General features: G+C 39.7%; 1 protein-coding gene and 1 long non-coding RNA gene across 6 annotated transcripts in view; one reads left to right on the top strand and one right to left on the bottom strand.

Moving 5' to 3' along the window:
* Nucleotides 1–23,257, bottom strand: part of adcy7 (adenylate cyclase 7) — a 71,076-nt gene that overhangs the window by 22,179 nt on the left and 25,640 nt on the right. For 3 of the 5 annotated variants that reach the window (XM_031281568.2, XM_031281569.2, XM_031281570.2), the window contains exons 1-7: nt 18,364–18,528; nt 12,456–12,653; nt 11,624–11,788; nt 11,088–11,237; nt 3,385–3,545; nt 785–896; nt 277–404 (exon numbers count right to left, since the gene is read on the bottom strand). In XM_031281568.2, coding sequence (XP_031137428.1) covers nt 277–404; nt 785–896; nt 3,385–3,545; nt 11,088–11,237; nt 11,624–11,788; nt 12,456–12,653; nt 18,364–18,528 — 1,079 coding nt within the window. Of the gene's footprint in view, nt 1–276; nt 405–784; nt 897–3,384; nt 3,546–11,087; nt 11,238–11,623; nt 11,789–12,455; nt 12,654–18,363; nt 19,121–23,257 lie in introns of those variants that run through there. The other 2 variants (XM_031281566.2, XM_035999272.1) reach the window with 2 other exon arrangements.
* On the top strand, nt 111–22,145 carry LOC116037620. The gene is made up of 4 exons (XR_004101903.2): nt 111–123; nt 1,121–1,126; nt 17,562–17,565; nt 22,058–22,145. It is a non-coding gene; the product is annotated as an uncharacterized LOC116037620 (long non-coding RNA).

Below are 23,257 nucleotides of genomic sequence, written 5' to 3'. Positions count from 1 at the left end.
TTCTAGGCATTACTGTACAAGATTTTTCAGTAACCCAAACTGTTTCCCTAAACTCAAGCCATGACAAAGAATGACTCACCCTACAGTTCACCATTACAACTACACCACACAATTCTCTGAGAGGTTCCACAAATAGCTTTTACACACTTAATTTACATAATTCATCTTGAAACTAAGTGTGCTTATCACATCTCTTATTTTCTGTTGTTAGGAGTTAAATCGAGAAGCGCTATATATTTCAGTCAGGGTTGAGGTTGATACTTGGCACAAACTCACTTGATGGCTTCACACATGTCCAGGCCCATTTTGACGCAGTTCTTGGCATGTTTAGGCAGAGAGACTGGCAGCCCTGACACACAGTAGTAGCAATCTCCAAGAATCTTGATTCTCATGCATTCGTTTTCCTATACAGAAATGGGAATGAGGTGAAGAGAAACCAAAATAATACAGTTTTGTGCAACCAAGCAAATATTTAAAAGTTGTCTGGTTGCATAAAATGTGGGTAAGCAGAGACAGGACATGGGAGCCCATCAATAAAACGGCAGTCTTGTACTACTGCAGTCTAAGTGCCTTGGTTGTGACTTGATAAGAAGAGAATGTTTCCCTGTTCAACTGCCCAGCTCAGATTTTCCCAGCCAGTATGAGGTTTAGCAGAAATCCTCCTGTCAGTAGCCTCACTACTCTAATATTTACATTATTACTGCAAACATTTCTTAAAGAGGTAAACAGTCAACTGCTAATTAAGCGTAGAGGTCATGTAACATAATTCTAAATGATGACTCACCTTGGCAATTTGGTCAAATTTTCCAAACAATTCATTGAGCATAATGACAAGCTCTTTGGGAGAACAGTCACTGGCTAATCGGGTGAAGCCAACGATGTCAGCATATAGAATACTGAAAGAAAGAAATAATACAATGAGAGTTGACACAAATACACTCACATAAACAGAAACAATGTCTGCTCCGACATGTAAAATATGCAATGAAGAATAAATCTATTTTACTTACTGAACTATTTTATATATCCACACACTAAAATGAAATACTACTTTAACGATTTGCTACAACTAACCCTAACCCAAAAAGAGACCTCACGGAGACCAAAATGGTGCTTTCAGGTTTGCGTTGCACTTAAAACACAATGGATACTGGTGAGCAATGGTAATATATCCATGTAACTTCTGTCATGCTGTGTGGTTGCATGTCCAGGCTGTTAACAAAAACTATTATTAGGAGATCATCCCTGGCTTTTCCAATCTGTCAATCAACTTTACAAACTGATATGGCCCACCTGAATGCACTGTAAGCAGTCAACCAGTGTGACAAGCATTGAAGCATATCATCGGGACCATGAAGCTTACACCATTTGTGTCCTCCAAATTTGGGACAGATTTTCTCTGCACATCGTTGTCAGCCCATTATGACTCATTATGACCATTACGGCTCCTGAATTGGGATGTAGGATTTCAGGCAAAAACAGCTCTTGACCATCCTCCCATTAACCTCTAGAAGACCTGATCAGTGACTGAACAAAAAAAGCCTGTCTGGTTCAATGCTGAATCATAGTCTCTGCATCATTAAAGCTGCCAGACAGCGGACCACAGAGGGACAATGATATCTCATCTGACCTCTGAAAGACCCCCGACACCACCAGCTGGAAGTTTGGCAAAAGCCCAACCTACATAGAGCATCTGACCTGCCTCCCTGTCTCAGCATGTCTGGCCACAGTGGGAACTGACATTCTAACCGTTACAATGCAAGCCTCAGTGAACACCATGCTCATCTCAGTGAGCTACAGTACATGTCAGCAAGTGTGATGAATACTGTGCATGTAAATTACAGCATTATGGGATATATTTAATTTTACTTTGAGATGGGGTTCACATCCTTTCAAATACATAACACATACATAACTATTCAAAACTCAACCTGTTCACAAACCACCATGAATATTCATTGATCTGTGTGTAGAGAGAGAGCACTACATGACAGGCTGGCCTGAGTACAGCCCAGGCTTGGTTAAAGGTTGCCGTTGCAACCTGGACTGAGTACAACTGCCCGTCTGGTGACCAACAGAGGGACCCAGACCGTGCACCTGTTCCATTGCCTGACTGAAAATGGCCAGGTGCTTCATGAGACAGACATTTAATGACTGGTCTGACTGAGGTAATTATAGGGATGGGTCAAGGTTGCAGATAGCCTATCATTCAACACCTTCTTACTAAATGAACATGGCAGCAAACAGGACTGATGCCTTCACAATGACCTCTTGATTAGCAAAGACCAAAAAGGTTTAGTGTCTAAATCTTTTGAAAGACAAGATTGCCTAAGTGGATATTAACAGCCCAGTCATTTTCTGTATGTTTTGCTATCTGCGTTGCCATTTCAGTTTAATTTTATGCCAGAATTACATTTTTCAATTAAACTGATCAGAGCTGAAATTGCTCTTTAAAATCAAAGACAAAAACGAAAAGAAGCTAAAGAAGCCACAACTAAGCTTTCTTCCAATGTATTCATTTTCTTCTTAAGAAACACCATAATGCAATTCCCTTATTGAGGTAAAGCAAAGGCTGTGTCTTGCCTACATTTAACTCAAAAAAAAAAAAAATCAGCTGGTGAGCCATCTGCCATTCAGTTTAAGCTGACCAAATATCTGTCAGCACTTGCTAAATTAATGAAACCCTCGTAAAACAAAGAGCTGTAACTGGGTCACTGCTCTGAAAACAAACAGACATATACTAATCTCCTGAGTGGTCAGAGAAATCTGCTTTGTGTGTGCACAGTTTTTGCCTTTGTGCCCAATCTATATTTGATGAAGTGATGTGCATAGAAAAAGCATACATATAAGTTTCCCTGAAAACGACAAAAAAAAAATTTAAATTGCAAATACAGACGAAGAAGTAGGCAGATAGGGAAATGAAATCAGTCTGGTTAAAGAACTTCATTTTTATTTTTGGGATATGTAGATGTATAAGTATAGCCAGCTTAAAAAACTAAAAGTTCAAAAAGCAAGACTAATTTTTCTCCTTTGTTGCTGTTTAAGGTATCGCTTTTTACACAGGTCTGTCATAGTGGTTACGAGTCATAATTCATCTTAAGTTACCTTTTCACAAGTTTTAGCAATTGGGAACCTGTCTCCTGTTACAAATTGTAAGCAGTGCAGGTTCAGGCCACAGACATTTGTCACTTTCAAAATCTTATCTGCATGTCTTCAAAATTTGTAGATGGCTGCTCAGGCATTTTGACCATCCCCTAAGTGCATGGTTTAACCAGTAAAATCAGGGTTCCATGAAGGTGATCCTTTATAAAGGGCTATTTAATGATCAATAAATCCAGAAATGTATGGCTTTCCATGTATTTCAAAGGTGGTTTGTGACTGTACCTGACGTTCTCGTGCCTCTTGACATAAAGACTGTGGAAGTTGTTATCTTTGACCAGTCGCTGTTGTTCTTCTTTGTCTTTACAGTCTTGCAGGCGTTCCATGATCGCAAGCTTCATCTTCATGGAAATGTAGACTGGTAGCACAGACTGCAGCAGGTTCTCCTGCAAACACACAAAAATGAGTTAATAAGCCAGGCTTATTTGACTGTCACACTCAATGAGTGATGAGAAAAAAATGTCGACCTGGGAACAGCCACACAAAACACACAAAACACACACACACACACACACACACACACACACACACCTTCTTCTATGTCACTATTGTAGGGTCGCATTTTTCGTTCCTCGCCCGGCTCGCGTCCGACAGAGCGGTAACCGAACCCGGCCCGAGCCCGAGAAGCATTAAGATATTTATGTCCAAGCCCGACACAGTTAAAACCTTGTTTTTTTCTCATACTAATGACACGTACGTTTGTTTGTGTGGAGAGCCTGCTTTTATTAAGCAACTGTAGGAAGGCATTCGGAAATGTCAACAGATGAGCACATGGGCACCACGCGCACGTTAACACAGGCGCGCATCTACATAATAAGCTTTTTTAAATTTAAAATGTTCAATGCCTTATCGCGCTGATGTGACCGAGCCCGACCCAAACCCGAACATCATTTCTAAATATCTGTCCAAACCCGGACCGGGTTAGGGTTAAGGTCCTATTGTAGGTATACCACAGTACTCGCACCAAACTTTACCTCGTCGTGACCCTATTAGTGCTTCAGTGCAGTCCCCACACCCTTACCCCCAATTTCCACCAACAGCAGAACGTCTGCGGATCCGCTCCGGAACGGCGGCGGAGTCATTAGGTTTTCATTAAAGTCAATGTGTGTATTTCCGCTGACTGTGGAATGGCTGCGTTCCGACTCTGTCCCAGCTCCGGTGATCCGCAGCCCTCCGGAGCAGATACGCAGAGCTTCTATTTTTGACGGATGCCGGGGAGCTCCGCAGCAATTCAGCACAGGGCAGATTGTGCGGGACAGGAAGTCGAGCACAGAAACAAAATAAAGTATATATATTAGGGCTGTCAATCGATTAAAAAATGTAATCTAATTAATTACATACTCTGTGATTAATTAATCGAAATTAATCGCATACATAATTAACGGTGCCTGAACCGATACAGTTCGGAACAGTCGGTGACATTAAAGAACGGCTTGTTTATTGCTAAGGCCATATGGTCAAAATTAAATGATTTAATAATAATGTATAAAAATAACAATAACTTATTTCACTAGTAAATTGCTGTTGAACGACAAAAACAACCACCAGATGGGAACAGTACATTTACAATAACTTCAAATGCACCACGAGGCTGTAGTTTACCAGTTTCATTGAACGCACCGTCTGTGTTGTTTCTCCACGGCAGCTGCAGATTGTTACATACCGGTGTTGAATCCTCTACAGTAAAACACAGTCTAACTTTACACCGTTTAGTATTAGGGCCACATCAAAGAAAAAAAAATAAGGAGGAAGATATTTTTTTAAATTTATTTTGCATTTCGAGAATAAAGTCGAAATGTCGAGAATAAAGTCAACATGACGAGAATAAAGTTGAAATACTTTTTCGAGAATAAAGTTGAAATGTCGAGAATAAATTCAACTTCTTTATCACTTAATAGAGCGACTGTCCGCCATGCCAGCTGCCATGTAGGAAACATCATAGATATGGGTTACGTCCTTGGAGTGCCGCGCTCGCCTGAGCTCCACTCCATCAGGATCAGACAAATCAATTGTCTTATTGTGTCTTGTGATACAACATATGCGTAGGTGTAACCATCGATACCCTCGCATCTGTCCATTACAAGCTATTTCAGTTGGCCACCTCTTTCAAGTTTGTGTGGTTTCTCCTTCTGAACAGACGCAATTTTCGGCACAATCTCTTCAAATTCCTAATACTCATCATCATACTGTGCTTATGTGCTAAAAGAGAAAGAGTTCATGCATTTTGTAGAATACTATAGGTAATATAGCTAGTAGTTTGGTTTATTCTCAAAAGTCCGACTTGATTCTTGAAATATCAAGTTTTTTCTCGACATGTTGACTTTATTCTCGACATTCGACTTTATTCTCGAAAAAGTATTTCAACTTTATTCTCGAAAAAGTATTTCAACTTTATTCTCGTCATGTTGACTTCATTCTCGACATTTCGACTTTATTCTCGAAATGCAAAATAAATAAAATATCTTCCTCCTTTTTTTTTTTCTTTGATGTGGCCCTAATGCTCCGTCGTAGTTTAGCGTTAGCTGTCAGCATTTTAACCGTTTTTAATCCAGCTACTAGCTAGCGGTAGGCTAACGTTAGCTGCTGTTGAGTATAGTGTTAACTAGCTAGCGTTAGGCTAACGTTACCTGCTGTCGAGTATAGTGTTAACTAGCGTCACGTGCAGCGGTGTTTGTGTTGCCTATCGTCTGTTTCAGAGCATCAGAGAGAAGTGCAGACATATCAGTGGCACCAGATTTCGTTAGCCAGGGTTGGCAGGAAGAAGATTTTTACAAGTAAATGTTCCAATTAATGATCCAGACAGCACATTCTCGTCTCCCTCCTTCATTTTACAGTTGAATGGTGGCTAGAACGGCTCCGGGTCAAACGTCAATATGGAATAGCGTTATTTTTTCTCAGATTAATTAATCGAAATTAACGCGTTATTTTGACAGCCCTTTTATTTATATATATATATATATATATAGAATATGGCAAAATGCATTAATTAGTAAGAAATTACATTGGAGTCAGTCTGCCACAGCCATCAGAGGCCTGAGAAGTGTTCAAAGTTCAATGGCTTGATTAAGACAGGAATCTGAAGAGGCAACTTCTCAAGAAATGACTAATCCCTCTTTAAAACACCAGATGGGTGTCAGGTTAGATCACCTGACTTCACTTACTGAGTCAAGTTGTTGCTTGTTAAATCAATCTACAGAATGGGTTTTACATAATACAGTCACTGCACAGTCCTTTAAAACAAACGAGTGGATGTAAATAGAGATGAATGCATAAGAAAAATGAGAAATTGTAAGGTATGAGACCAAAGCAAAGTGTGTGTGTGTGTGTGTATGTACGTGTGTGTGTGTGTGTGTGTGTGTGTGTGTGTGTGTGAGATGTCTGACAAAAGTTAATCATTTGTAATGAAACTGTGCTTGAAAATGAAATATTAATTTTTCATTTAGATCGGTATTCAAGCATACAACCCTGTGAGTCCTAAATAGGTACTTAAGCTAATAAAATCTTGGATTTTGTAATTTTTCAGCCAGGCCACCTGAGGACATTCACATTCTTGTTTTGAAGCCATTCCAGTGTTCATTTGGCTGTATACTCCAGGTCACTGTCCTGTCTTCTAATAACATTGTAGTAGAAATAGCTTCTGAAGAATCTTCTGCATTTAGCTCTATTCACGGATCCTTCTGCTCTCTTTTGGTAGCCAATAGAGCTGTTTTGATGGGTGATTGGCAGCCTACGTGTGAACATAAACTGAGACTAGAGTTGAGGCAACCACAACATAGAGCCAGACTGTCAAATCTCACTATCGAATAAACTTGGACTGGATCAGCGTAACGTTGCAATTGACCAGAAAACCAGTGACAGAGCTAAAAAATGCAATTGATCGTTTGGTAAACAATTGGTTCGTAAAAATATCAGCAAAATGTCTGCTTCATTTTTTGGCGTAGAACCTGCTGAAATTAATTCCACCAGCCACCACTGGGTCTGACACAGTGCCTTACATTACAGCAAGAGTTCAGATTACCTTTTACATTTTTTACATTAGACTGGGGGAAGATTTGCCTTAACATGTCAGAATTGTCTATGTGGCTTTCACAAGCCTTTAATTTCCCTGGAGTGTTTCTGGACACTCTTCAGGTTGTACAGACATCTCAAAAGAATACAATTAATTTGGAGTGTTATAGCAAAGAGGTGAATGTGTTTTGACTCAAAGCAATCCAGCTTGTCATTTTTGATTCATTTTTAAAAGAACTAAAATAAACAAAATTAAAAACCCAAATGAAATAATCAAAATTTAATAACGTTTTAAATCAGGCTGTGAGAGAGGTCAAGAGGGATACTCACATAAGGCAAGGAATGTGTGTGTGTGTGTGTGTGTGTGTGTGTGTGTGTTTGTGCTCTGCTGCAACCTCACTCTGGCTGACCTCTTACAAGGTTCAAATTACCTTTTTAGTTTCCCACACTACTACGTTTTAATTGTTTTACGTAGTTTTGAAACAAAAACATTCTCTGTACGCACAAGTGTTAAGGCTCTGTATCAGAAATGATCTCCGTCTATACCAACACGTCTGAAAACGCATTTCAAATGACCATTGGCATACACTGGGCACGTGGGTGCCGGTGTAAACAGGAAGCAGATAACATTACAACATTACTCTGCAGTCAGTTGAAAATCATGGATGTATAAGCTGGAAATACAGAATATACTTTAGAGAAAGTACAACAATTGCAAAAGTAAGACCAGGGATTTATTTGCTTGTTTCTGAAAGGTATGTAAGCCTACCTAACCAATATGACTGAAGTGGGTGTCTGCGTCATTGTTTCCAAAGGTCTCCTTTTCTGCCCGTACAAACTACAATACAACCAGAGTTTTAAACCTAAATATCTCGAGAACCGCTCATCCGATCTACTTCACACTTGGCGGGTGTATTGCTAAGGACCCAAGGTTGTGCTTCACGTCAAAGTTGGTTCAATTTGGATGTGTTCAATATAATGAATACCTTCGCTAAGTGTATTTCACCGGTGCTTCTGACCGTGAGTAGCCGCAACTTGGATATGTTGGGCAGATTTACATTCTAAAGTAAAACTATTAACTATTTATAGTAAAACTATTAATACCCTACATTAATAGTCCTGCATTCAAATGTTTACTTAAAGAGAAGAGAGGCATTTTCAGCACAATTAAAGTTACTTAACATCTGTTCAAGGTGGAGCTTTCAACTCTAACACTGGATAGTTAAATGAATTATAACACATTATGTTTTAATTGTGGTAACCAGTAACATTTCTATCAGGTTACTGTAGTATACAGTTGAGTTGCATTTTTTAAGTGCTCTGGGGGCTTTTTGTAAGTTATTTCAGGGTACAATGACTTAGTAACATAATTCAATTTTTTTCATATCTAATCATCATAATAAATACCGTATATAGCTGTTTTGGGCCAAATACCAGAGGCCAAGCTATTAACCTGTTTCAAACAGGCATGTGTGGGCATTGCACTAGTATCTTAAATATGGAAAAAACTGTGTCCTCACTAAATACATGCAGTCACATACATTTACTTTGATTTATGGTAAAGCAGTAGTTGTAGAGGGGACAGTAGTGTTTTAGAGAATCCTTTAGAGAATCCTCTTAAACGTCACACAGCTTAAATAACATTTTTAACGTCCTTCGAACCCTGCCAAGAAACATTTCAAGAAGAACATGCTGGGCTCACTCCTGCTGAAATTAATGTGGGAGCACAATGAGTTCCTCATTGGTTCCCCATTTGGAATGGTTCTGGATATTCCCCCACCATGCTATTATGTCCCCGTTCTCTTTGGCTAACTTTGTGCAACAGGCTCCCTTTTCAGCCCCAATTCAAATACAACAGGATGTTTAAATGTTAACGATTATATCATTCCTTTCTGTCCTGCTAGGCAACACAACAGTTTCCCTGTCAGCACGTTTTATGTCCTGCACTAAGCAACAGTCATAACAAATGACAAAAAGGGGAAAATTGTTTTAAAAATGCCTCTGAATTCAAAAGAAGTCAACACAGATGCATCAAATTTTAATTTGAGAAGGATTTGTTAGTCGCAATGAAAACATCCATGGGGAAGTCAACATGAGGCCAGCCAAAGGCAAAGCTTAGAGATTAAGCAATAGTATGGCAATAACAATTACTGACTAGCTATTTTCATAATTTGTCTGTAATGTTTGTTTCCATTGAGTGAGGTTACTAAAATACAGATGATGCAGAAAAATCTAAATGTATTAAAATGCTCAGCACAATTGGCTTTGTAATATAAAGTACACTTTTCCTCACTAATGAAATGGTGCTATACGATCCTATTTAAAAAAATAAATAAAGAAATACTACTAGTTTTTCTTTATTTACCATCATTACCTGTTTTTTTCTTCTTTTTTTCTGATATCTTTTCTTTTATATGTTTAGTGTAATTTAGGCCTGCACGATTAATCGTTATAAAAATCACGATCTCGATTCACCCCTGTTCGCGATTTAATTTTTAAATGACTTCAATTTTTTTTTTTTTTTGGGGGGGGGGCATTTTCGGCCTTTATTTTGATAGGACAGCTGAAGACATGAAAGGCAAGCAGTTAAAGAGTGTACTAAGAAATCATTCTGTTTTTGATACTGTACTTAAATTGGCAATTGACAAACCATTTCTCTAGAGACTGAAGCTGTAGCTGCAGCATGTTCAAGGAGTTCAGATAGAGCCTGGATCAGGGCCATATTTAGTTCAATGTGTTATATATCACTATTTTTGGCAGCCTACTATACTTAATTGGCCAGTATGTACTTTATTTTCTTTATTCATTGAAGCCTCTATGTTTACAGGCTTGTGGTGATGCGCAATGTGCTATAGGTGCCAAAATAAATCTGTTTGGTACTGCCAATTTGTTTTGTTATGGTTCCTTTGTGCAATAAACATTACACTTCGTGAGAAAAAAATCATGGCAGAGAATCGTGATATCAATACTAAGCTAAAAAATTGTGATTCATATTTCGTGCAGGCCTAGTGTAATTGTACCTTTTGTTTTTTTAAAAGTTATAATATGTAGGATTTTCAAAAAAAACTATGTATAGACTAATAAAAAAGTAATCCCTTGTGGCCTGAATGTCTTCCCTCTCTCTCTCCCGTTTCTCACCTAGCTGTCCTATCAAATAAAGGCGGAAAAGCCCAAAAAATAATCTTAAAAAATAAAAAAAGTAATCCCTCTCAATCATCATTCATGACCCACTAGAAGTGTGTGGCGGTGTCCATATCTGCAGATCCTGCCCCCTGCTTGTATTTTCTCTTTTCTTCTTATTTTGCAGTGTGCGGGAAATTCATGGGCATCAGCAAAGAGCCTTTGGCCCCCCCTGTGGGTGCGTAAACATCCAGCCAATCACAGCATGCAGGGTGTACAGCCCATTCTCATTCCCAATCCCACCACTTTGTCACGACCCTTAGAGTCTGATACAGACGCACAAGGCACCCAGAGAGAACCTTGCTGTGGAGTTGTGGGTGTGTAACTGCTGTGAAACAATCAGAAAATAGCGTTTTATTCCTCTGATCACTCACAGCTTTGTTCTCACTAAAGTCTCTCTCTCTCTCTCACTCTCTCGCTCTCTCGCTGAGCAGCTCAGCGTTTACAACTTTAAACGCTGAGTTTAACAACACCAACCGACAAAAATAACTATATATATTATACCTTTAATTCGTGTGTTGGTCATGGTGCTTTACCTTGCTTACCATTTTCTTTAACATGGATTTATTGAATATGTATTATTTCTAAGATACCTACACTAATATAGTGAGCCAAACTTTGAAAGGCTTTGGTAACATAAGTGCTTTCATATTTATTGGCCATTTCTTCAGACAGAGTGTAGCTATTCCTTGTGTGACTCGTTATAAACTAGTCTTTGATTGGCAATGTATTACACTAACCTGTTGTCTTTTTTCTATCTCCAGCTTCATCCGCATGCTCAGGCACCTCAAGGTGTCTTGAAAGGTCTGCCTTAGGGTTTTCTCCATCAGGACCTTATGGAAGGCTCCCACCACAATGCCACACAGAAACACCACTGCATTGGACAGCATCTACAGAAACAGACACAGTAGCAGATGTTAGAGCTCAAATGGAAACACATGCATATATCTGAACCCCTGTGTGTCGCTGCTGGAGTGGGACTTGAGAAATTACTCATTTACTTTGTTAGTGGCTTTACTTTAAAAAACATTATGTCTCTGACCCTGGCCAAACATTATATTATGTCTAAGTAATGGTCATTTTTTGGTTAAACTTAATGATAAAGACTATTTACACAAAAACAACTGAACTTCAGCTTCATTGGAGAGATAACGTTGGCCTTAAAAATGACCCATACTGGCTTAAAGTCTTCAACACACAGCTGCAGACTGATACATTAGCATTACAGAAACATTTCTGCATCATAATGGCATAGTTTTTATCCAAATGGTTTTACCTGGTTGGCGAGGTAAATGGTGGGGTTATCGTCGTAAATGGTGAGGCGCAGTGTGAGAACCATGATGTGGGACAGTAAAGAGATGACGCTCAGCACCACAGCGTACCACAACTGGAATGGCAGCATGGTGTACACTGTGAAGATGATGAAGAGGAAGAAAGGCACCTGGAAACATAAAGGTTTAATTATTTCAAGAAGTCATCTGTTATGCCATGACTAAATCAAATTCTACTAAATGCTGTCTTCAGTCACTTATTTTAAGTCATCTGGTGCCTTAAAAGTGTGGTCACACATCTCTCGAAACTTGCGGAATACTTGAAAGATATAAAGAGGGATAAATTGTTGTATGCCTGTATTTTGGGATACGAGGTATAAGGAATACCTACAGTATAACATTACTATAGACCTATTATCAGCAAAGACAGTGCTGAATTATAGATTTACAGATGAGAAAAGTTGAAAATAATAGTAAATGATCTGTCAACCAAATAATACAGATGGGAAATATTTAAAGGGGCTGTACTCAGAACATTAATACAGCAGTAAACAACTATTTAATATGTAGCTACAGAGAAGTAATTTGGCATCCTGAGCAGAGCATGCAGTCACACTTCCTCTGTGTGTGTTGTACTATAATCTTGAGTTTTTAAGATTTACAGTTTAGATCAAAAAACAAATTATAAATAGTTCTGGAGCTTCCACATCTGTGTAGACTATAATTTGTCATGTAAGATTTCCATGCCTGCAAGAATGCGTGGAAGGGTCATATTATAAAAGTCACTTGCAACAAAAATATAACCTTAATTTGATTCCGGCTGGGAGGTGAGGTTACCTGGTCCCAAGGCAGGATGATGGGGCCGCTGAAGATGAAGGTGTGGCCCATGGTGAGGTGTGTGGCCCATACAATCAGGCCGAGGAGACGCCTCCATCGCTGTGAGAGCATCTCTGTACAAACCAGCACGAACACGGCTAGAAACACACACAGGCTGCCGCTCACCACGCTCACAAAGGCAACATGGTCCTCTGCTCTCTGCACCCAGGGAGAAGGAGAAAAATAAACGCACATTTTATAACAGTTATATCATCAAAAAATGCAATAGCATTATTGATACTAAGCTTTTTTATTGCTTGTGTTTCTGACTGATTAAACCTGAGGTTTTAGACGAGTATAAGATGCTCCTGAGAGCCATTGATATTCATCAGCATCAAGGCTTATGTAGGAGTTTTTCTTTTAATACCTGTCTCTGCGTCATATCCTATTTGCTCCAGGCCACCTTCTTCCTGATTGAGTTACTGTACAGTGAAAAGCAAGGACGAGGGAAAAAAGATCATATTCATTTGAGCGCATGTGTGTGCGTGGAAGTATGTTTGCATATATGTTTGAGTGAATATCTGTCTGTGTGTATGTGTGTGTGTGTGTGTGTGTTGTGATTGTAAATGCATGCATGAAAGCAACAACTATAGTATGTTTGTCCAAGCGTACACACGTGAGTCTTGGTGTAAGTGGGAGAGAGAGTGGGTGTCGGATGGAGGGCACGAGAGAAAACAAGGGGTTAAAAGAGAGCTCAAGAGTGAGACAGGCGAAAAAAGTCAGTGTTAATAGACCTCTGCTCAGAGAAGGCCATCTCTTCATTGTATGTAGAGCTTTCTGGTTACCATGGCAGCATTGGAAAAGGCCAGATCTCAACTAAAGCACTTTCTACTCGCTATGTAGCTGCGAGTCTTGACAAAAACCTTTTGGTAGGCGGAAAAAGAACAATCATTCTATATGAAGAGGAGCTAAAACCACGATCATCACCACCATCATCGCGATTTTAGGCCGTTACAGACAACAAAAGGCAGGGGTCAGAGTCGCAGTGGCTGAAAAGGTGTGAAATGACTAAATAAGAGCCATGTATGGAGGCCACGGACGTTTTATAATGGAACATGCACTTCACAAACATCCTCTTGGAACCACATAGACCCAATGTATTTGGAAACAATTTTAAGAACCCAAACAACAGGCTGCTTAATATCATCTCTCCATCCAATCAGGGCCTAAGACTAGAGCAACGAGTGGCACTCGGAACATGCGCAGTTTTCCTCTCAGCATTGCTCTTCATCTGATGTCGACTGGAGAGGAGTTATATAAGTTAACTGTGACTTTTTGACACCGGTAACCACCCCCTAACAGGCACCCTGCCCCCTCCTTTGCATTCAACAACAGTGTTACACAAGCTCCATCCCAGCATTTTCTCTTAACTCTTCTGTACCCCCGGCAACTGTGTGTGCGGGAAGAAATTGAAGAAGAAAGAGGAGAAAAGGAATAGGGGTGAGTGATGGTATGTCCAGGGATAGATGATGGGGTGAGTAAGTGAATTTTGCATATTTAATGCTACAATTAACAATCTAAGAGTAATTCATGGTGTGTTTGTGTTTGTGTGTGTGTGTGTGTGTGTGTGTGTGTGTGTGTGTGTGTGTGTGTGTGTGTGTGTGTGTGTGTGTGTGTGTGTGTGTGTGTGTGTGTGCGCGCGCGCGCGAGCAAGAGACAGGGATGGGGCCATTTCAAAGGACTGTGTAAGAGATGAGAGAAAGGGAGTGTGCCAGAGTCAGCAGCAACACAATGGAGGGAAGGTTAAGATGTTTTTTTCCAACAGAGGAAAGTAATTTAATCTCCGGTGACAAAAGATTTCAGTTCACTATTTGAACCACCGGACTGACTGACTGCTATACTACCTCATGCCAAAATCAACCACATGCCAAGTCAATGAATACCTGCCTTTTCCTGTCACAGTCAGAACCGCAATTACATTCTTTACACTTTGACAGCTCCATTGTTTCACCACAATTGTATGTCTTTGTCCTCTCTTGGTTCATTTTCTTCTATTCAGTTTTCAAACAAACAAAGATTTGGATTTTCTAGCGCAGCAGGGTAGTGCATATTCAGCAGGGAGATGGTGCTTCAGTAAATAGACCCCGTGTCAGCAGGCATATCTTCTGTTGAAGTATTTTTGAGTGCTACCATTAGCTCCAGGGCTACTGTTCTGTAGTTCACCCTGACCCCTGACCCTCTCTGTGGACAAAGGCAAGACAATTTCCTGACGGAGAAGTATCATCAGCATTATCAAGCATGTCCCCTGATGTTGTTTAATTAATGCATTTCTAACATGCAGCCTTTTCTAATCTAGGGAAAGCAACTGAAAAATGCATCCTGTATTTTTGTGTCTATTTCAGCGATGCCCTCCTTCACATCCAAACAGTTACACAATCACTCATTCACACTTCTGGGCAGCTACACTGGAAGTGAAGGGGAGTTAAGTGCTTTATTTAAGTAATTTGAGGGAGAGAAAAAGATTTTTTTTTATTTGTCACATTTTCACAGCTAACAGAGATTCAAAGTGACCATCCAGTCACATCCTACTTCTCTAAACATTAGGCTACTGCTGCTGTCCTAATGTGCCACATTAGTCCCCCCACTATCCAACTAATGAATCATCTGTGCACCATCAAAGCAATAGAAAAATGCTATAGAGCTGTAAATCTAAAAAATAAAAAAATAAAAATATTATTAATTTTTGGTTTCCATACGTTTTCTTAATGAATAAGAACATTACTAGTAGGGCTGTGTATTGGCAAGAATCTGGCGATACGATAGGTCTCACGATACAATATATTGCAAATATATTTCAATACTGTGCGTAAGGCGATATATTGGGATTTTATAAGTAAGAATTTTAGAAAAACTAATATTTAAAAAATGACATGATGTTCATAAAAGTCAAAGAAGTTTACTTTAGGTAACAATTCACTACACAGAAAATCAAACTGCCAGTTTGGGATTGTGGTTCACAGGTTCAGCAAATGTTTATATGCTAAAGTAGGCCAAAGTTCAGCCATAGCTACATTGTTAGCTTCTAGCAAAAAGTCAGGCACTGCTAGGCACTGTTAGGCAAGGACACTAGTGGTGTGTCTCAGCATAGCCATCTAGCCGTAAAGGGTTTAAACACAACATAAACGTGAACCACGGGCTTACATGAATATTTTTTTAATGTAAAAAAATGATTTTTTCTTACACCCCTAATTACTAGTAACACCTCTCAATATAATGCAGCCCAGTACAACACAATCACTAACTATGACCTTAATGCTGAAACATATAGTTCAATTAACACCTCTATAGAAAGCAGAAGTGAAACCGACGCTTATTGGTTCTGTTGCAGAAGTAAGAAAACCTTGTTCAAAATCCCATTGACACAAACAGAGCCTCAACAGTAGGTTGTGTGGCTCGCTTCATATGTTAAGATAAGGACATTAGTTATCCAATGTCGATTTATTCAATATTTATGGTTTTTAGCAGTCTTCAACGAACACAGTTTTCCCATAAGTCCTAGACGTTCACAGTCTTAACGTCATGGCTCGTCAGAAGAGGCGAGTCTATGAGCGAGTCAAGGGGCTGTAACGAGAAAGTTGAAAAAGTACTTTATAGTCCAACATTGGGGAGTTGTATGAACCTGAATGAAACCAAGTTCCTGCCAAGTACCCACATTGCCACTCTTAGTAGTTTTTATTGTGATTACAATCGTTTAACTTTTTTTAAATCACAAAGGTTTCAATTCTAATATAAACTTCTGTATTGGATGTCTTAGACTTGAGTATGAAGACCCAGGAGCATGCTTAATTTTTTCAGAAAGACAGATTGAAAGAAATGCTGAAGAGAGAATGCACACAGAGAGTTAAAAAGCTAGTGGAACAGAGGATAGTTCAGCCCTGGCATTATAAGAGTAGACAGTTGTATTTGATTGAATTAGACTATGCAGTTGTATCTAATAAAGTGAAAAAAAAATTCACACAATATAAGCTGTACATCACTGTGACAAAAACTGATCAGAAATATATCTCTATTTTGACATGTCATAGTAGGAAGAACATCATAGGTGCATTTTAATTTAGACGAGGCAGTTCCAGGGTCCTGGTCTTGTGCACGATGGCTCACTAGAATGACTTAAGGTCTACATCATGGATCAGAGGCCATCTAATGTTATTTGTTACACCTACGTATGTCCTGCTATGATACATTAACATTTCTGCTGTGAAAAAGGCCTATAGACCTCAGTTAGGAGACATTTGTACAACATACCATGAGGAAGAAAACTGAGATTCACTGCTTAATGTAACTATGTTCTGGGTTACACTGTAATCATCACCAGCGCTGGTGTTTATGTTGTCAAGGAGGTTTAATAAGAACTGCACACACTGCTACACATAACAAGCAGTCAGTTAACACTTGGTGTAGAGGAGCCTTTACGATTAATTTACCGTGACGTTTTAAAGCGCGGTTAATAGTGAAATCGGTTAATCGCTGCATCCCTACGCTAAAAGATAACTGGAGATTTGCAAATATGACTATGTCTTAGTTTCCAAACGAGCCGCCCTACTGTAACTGTAAAAAACTGATGGTAGGATGACAACAGGTCACACTGTACTGTACTTGTAGTTTGTTGTTGTTGACGATAGGGAATGATATGTCTTTGTTGACGATCATTTTACCTACTGTAAGCTATACTGTGATCAGTTGTGTATTTATGTGCGTTTTATACATTATGTTTTTATGCTTTATGCCTGCTGCTACAAAAATTGTCCTCTGGGACAAATAATAAATTGATCGATTGATTGAATGCTTGATCTTCTAAAAAATACAATACAAAATAATTCCCAGTGGCTTAGGCCTTGTGTGTGGGGGGGGGGCAACTTAGGCCTGGTGGGCCACCAGGCTTGCAATACACTGGGGGAAACCCTGCATTGTAAGTCAATTTATAAGTTACTGAAACATTTATTGCACCATTTTAGCATTGATTAGGATGCAGCCTCTGATGTTTAGTCCTAAAGCACCGCCCAAAGCTAATTGTGTTACTAGTACTGTGCATTAGAGCCAACCTGTATTAAACTCCACAATAAGAAGCATTGTGTTGACATCAGAGGCACCTGCCTTGTTCTAAGATGGAATTACACCAGTGAAGTTACTTGCATTCTGAATTTACTGTAACCAGGCAAGTCAGACTGGTTGGAAAAAGTGTATATTCACAGTACCCTGCACTGTTCTTGAATTACTGCGTATTACTGTTACATATAAGTGACCATGTGCTGACTGGATGCTTCCTCGCATTCCTTGCACCATATGTACTACAAGGGCACAACAATACTAAAACAGGAAAAGTGCATATCAAGGTCAGAAAAATCTGTCACTGCATAGCGTTGCATGTTGAGCCCTCTACATCAATCGGTTATATTGAAGTGGTCAGAGCAAAGTGGGAAATACCCTGATAAACTCTAGATAAACTCTAGATCAAATTTGCCCAATTTAAAAGGTGCAATTAGTAATGTTTAATGTATCTTTGTAGAAAGTAATCATAATGTATGTGCAGGAGTTCACAAGAACAACTGATCAATGCCAACCCCTCCACTGCCGCAATGACTGCTGATTAATGGGGTATTGTTTTACAAAATTCAGTCTGATTCACAAGTTTTGTGTTACAGTTAAATAAGCTCTTTGCACAGTAAAGGAAACATTCCATTAATTATGAAATACAGTGGCTCGTGGGCAAAAAACACTATTAAAATAGAGGCACTCAAACATATGAATATGATCAATAACCTAAAATACTCTATGATATTGAACCATCTCCACGACCAATGGCAAATCTGCAAACAGAGCAACATTTCTTTCAGTTTTTAACAAGCATAATATGGATGTAAAGACTCACCAGCTGAAGGGCAAAGAAGAGGATGAGGAGGATTCCACAGGAGAGCATGGAGAGGCCCAGCAGGAGCACCAGTGGCTGATACTGGCTGATGCAAGAGAATTTGCGGTATAGCGCCTCATTTTTCAGCTCGTGGTCGTTCAACAGGTACTTCCCCTTGGCTGGCATGGCTCACACTTCTTACAGAGGCATATCAGGTGTTAACAAGGAGCCCCCGAGAGCAGGAGGGTGTCTCCACAACTTTTGTGTATGTGTGTATGTGTGTGTGTGTGTGTGTGTGTGTGTGTGTGTGTGTGTGTGTCAGAAGTTTGTTAACAAAAAGTCCACAGTTCTAGATCTGTCAGGGGCCCCTTGCTAGCTCATGACGCTCAGGTGAAACTTTTCCTTCGGCGTGGCATCTTGAATGTTGTTATTGCTTCTTGCACAGTTTCGTTGTAGCTCTCTTCCCTAGTCGTCCTCTCGGTCTCACTCGGTCTCTATCCCCTTCACTAGTTCTTTTGTATCTTCTATCCTCTGTCTGGTGTTGGCAAGCAGACCCGCTTCATCCTTTGCCAGCTACTGTGTTGCTCCCTTCAGTGGGTTTGAGTAATAAGCCAGGGGCTGGGAGACACAGAGGAGGAAGGGAGGAGAGTTTAAGAAAGGGGAGGAGAGGAATAAAGAGGAAGAGCAGGGGGAAAACAGGAGCTGGTGAGGGCAGCAACAAAGGTCATCGGTGATCCCACTGGGATGTAATGGAGCAGTGAGGTTGGCAGCTCCACTCCTTAGAGGCAAATGGAAGGAGGGGACAGGGAGAAAAAAAGACAAATATTTTACCAAAGGTTTGGTGGCACACTTTGAAATTAACAGAAAATATCTTATTATAACATTACAATATTTAAATGGACATTTACAACAGAAAATATGGCTAAACTGATCTGAAAAGGAACGTGGCTATAACTTCTGAAAAAGGCATAATGTAATCAGGCACTACATGTGGCTCACTTGGAATATTGTGAAGAGTGAGACAAAAAATACCCGGATCCCTCAATGAGCACATGCTTATTCATACCTGAACTCCGGAATTTTCACAACCCAGAAAGTCCCATCTCCATTTACCCCAGGGTCCTGGCTCAGTTTGGCCAGAACATTTATAGAAAGCAGCCAAAATGATGAGCCACGCTGATAATGAGAGCAGTTGCTTTGTAGCCATTTACTAAACAATACAACGTCATCATGGAATGAACTTCTATACAGCCACAAACTACACAAACACTTAATTCTCCCACAGCTAAACTAACGAACAAGATAGAAGATAGCCACACAGCCAAGGTTACGGTAATAAAAGGAGACAGCAGGCACACAAACCAAAGAGAAGTGGACTTGTGACCTACTGTGTGTATACAATCCATAACTGTATTGAGGGATGAATAAATTGAAGGATGATCAATTTGGCAACAATCTCTGAGCATGTGTGGTGACACTAATGCATGCAATATGGACAATCTATCCTCTCTCTATCTAATATCAATATGTCTGCTGAGTGAGGGACCATGTTGTATGTACACTACCAAGTCTGAAAAAAAGATGCCAGAAAGGATCTGTCAAAATACACAATCTAGATACCTCTTTAAACAATTAGAGCTCTTTGGAGCTGCAAGAAGTCCTGGTAATCACATCATATAGTCTGTAGACACCACAGTACGAGAGTAAAGGCAGGAGCAGTGGTGATAAGGTAAGGGCTGCATTATGTTGATAAATAAATCAGACTGCATTTCCTCTGAAAATGTTAAGATTGTAAATTTGTTTTATTATATTGCTCAAAAACTAGAGAGGGGTGAATTTGCATGCAGCTATCCAGCTCTCGCTAATAATCGCTCCATATATATATTTATTTGGGAGAGAGCAGGAGACACAGGCTTGAAGCTCAATAGAAACAATGTGAACTTCGCACCACTGTCAATAGAAACCTCATTTCCTCCAGTTGCTAATATCACTGTCCTAGAGTGCAGTGTGTGTAAGGCAGTGGTTCATGTTTGTCCCTCACATAGCAACTGTGAGTCGCAGTCTACAACAGATGCTACGTGCCATAAAAAGAGAAAAGCAAAGCAAAAAAAGGAGAAGACATACACACAGACAACTGTGCGTATATCTTGTCCTTTGTGAGTGAAAAGTCAGCCGCAATGCTTCCATCTTGTAGTGATAAAATGCATCGCCACAGTAAGCAGTGTCATGAGTTTACAACCCCTTTTGACTTTCTCTTTCACTGCTGCTGGACAGAACAGCATCCAGCTGGCTTTCCCCAGCCTCAGATAATACACCACCACCAGCAGTCTGAGGACAGTAAAATCAAGGCAAGGAGAGCAGGGAGGTAAAACAAAGCACATAGCGCTGGTGAGGGATCGTGTCCTCCTCCTGCATTAAGAAGAACCAGTTGGCCTGTAAGAAGGGAACCCTGAGAAGATGTTTACTGGCTGTTTACACAGAGAAATCATTTACTCCACATACGTACCTACTAAATGCCACGTCTAGCCAAGATCTTAAACCTGGGAACGTATACAGCGCCTATGTACATTATATATATACTATATACACAATTCGATTCTATAAATCGATTTTTAGGCTCAAGATTCGATTCAAAAACGATTCTCGATTTAAAAAAAAACGATTCACAGTATGTAAATGTAGTTACTTTTCCCCATGTGATTGCAGTAAACATATAATTTATACAACAAGAAAAGAAACACAACAAATTAAATGTAATTTGATATTACTTTATATGTCTTCATACAAAAATAAAAACTTTTGCAACTGCAAAGTGCCAAGCTTTGGCCAGCTTTCAAATACATTTAATTCAAGTATAAAAGAAAACTGTTAAATAAAAAGAGCTTTTCAGAGTTGGGTGGGAGTTTAGAGCATTGAAAGAGAGTGCGTTGGTTGACTGGCATGTAAGGTACTTTAGGTTGTTGTTGTTTGTCCACGTCTTTAATGTTAATCTCTGGGTGATGGCGTACCATGTGAGTTCTCAAGTTTTCAAAATACTTAAAGTGATGGTTCGGAGTAATTTCACCCTAGGCCGCTTTGCACCTTGACCTCGAGCCAAACAACCCCCCCATAAGCTTTTTTCCCTTGTTATAACGTTGGTCGAGTTAGCGTTATCAGCTGCTTAGCTTAGTGCAGGCGCTAATGGATCCACGTTTGTATCTCGTAAATTACCCCACTAATAATGCCCCGAATGATACAAAACTTCTACAGTAGTACAAATAGTTTCTGTACTTATAAAACCAGGCATTAGAAAGTTTGTAACTACACCAGAAGTATGTAGTAGTAGTATGTAAGTACTGCGCGATAGCGCCGATAGCACGGTAGCAGCCGAGAGGAGCATCCATAAGGCAGGTGTTATTTAAATATACTTCTGGTGTAGTTACAAACTTTCTAATTTATTAGTACAGAAACTATTTGTACTACTGTAGAAGTTTGGTATCATTCCGGGCATTATTAGTGGGGTAATTTACGAGATATAAACATGGATCCATTAGCGCCTGCACTAAGCTAACCAGCTGATAACGCTAACTCGACCAACGTTATAACAAGGGAAAAAAGCTTATGGGGGGGTTGTTTGGCTCGAGGTCAATGTGCAAAGCAGCCTAGGGTGAAATTACTCCGAACCATCACTTTAACTTTCACTTTGCAAACCCTGCATATAGAATGATTCTGTGAGGTTTGCGCCGACTAAACTACTTCTGCTGCACTCGTTCTTCTTTTGATTATAACAAGAGTGCCCAGGCGTCAGTGTGAATTTGACGCAGCGCCATCTATGCGAATGACAAGCTAAACTCATTTCAGGACTGGAAAATAGTATACACGCCATTTTCTTTTCTTTCTTTTCTTTTTTTAAAAAAAAAAATATGAATCGATTTTTGGAATTCTATGAATCGATTTTTAATTAGTAGAGCTTGAATCGCAATATGAATATGAACTGATTTTTTTTGCACACCCCTACCAGACAGTATGTGTCTTAGACCGAACAAGGGAGCTGTTATCATACTCACAGATAGGGCTGGGCGATATGGAGAAAATAAATTATCACGATATTTTTGACCAAATACCTCGATATCGATACCGCAACGATATTGTAGTGTTGACTATTGATGCTTTCACAAAATATTTACATAATGAGATTTTTGATAAATAAGCATCAGTAATGTGGGACTAAATGGGTAAAGGCAAATAATAGAACAGTTACAACAGTCTGGTAAGTTCAGAAAATGACATAATTTTACTGTAATGCAGCCTTTAAAACCAGGAAAAGACAACACATATGCCATATTACCATATCCAAAATCTAAGACGATATCTAGTCTCATGTCACGATATCGATATAATATCGATATATTGCCCAGCTCTACCTCACAGTAGACCTTCAAGGGAACTACTATTCAATGGACAGGATGGCACTTCTCCTTTCTATCTGCTAATCTAACTTCCTACTTAGAAGAAACTATACAAAGAAGAAGAAAAGGAACCATCAGCTGTTTCTTTTTAGTGTGATGGCTCTCATGTAGGTGTCTAGCACACTGATCAACCAGTAAGTAATCTGGATCAACGACAGTATATTTTCAGGATAACTGCCTCACATCCGGCGCCGTCGAATGTTCCGTCGGATGCCTTCCACTAACCCGCAGAAAGCGCACGCTGTGATACTTCAGTTTACGTCGTATTTACCAAACCTGCAGTTCATCAGGTAATCAGCGCTTTTCTCCGCCCACTATACCGTAAATTGCGCCGTAGCAAAGCTTTGAGTACTTGTGCTATGACACGGCTGAGTGCAGACTGCGATATTCCCACTGCTGCAGTTTAACAACTGCTGGAATGGAATGTGAACGCTGAGTCGGAGATTCAGTGTCATCTTTGATTTCTT

This window comes from Sander lucioperca, chromosome 3 (genome assembly GCF_008315115.2).
Source record: "Sander lucioperca isolate FBNREF2018 chromosome 3, SLUC_FBN_1.2, whole genome shotgun sequence".
Classification (NCBI taxonomy): Eukaryota; Metazoa; Chordata; class Actinopteri; order Perciformes; family Percidae; genus Sander; species Sander lucioperca.
The sequence above is the reverse complement of the archived record's forward strand: the minus strand, read 5'-3'. Positions and strand labels throughout refer to the sequence as shown.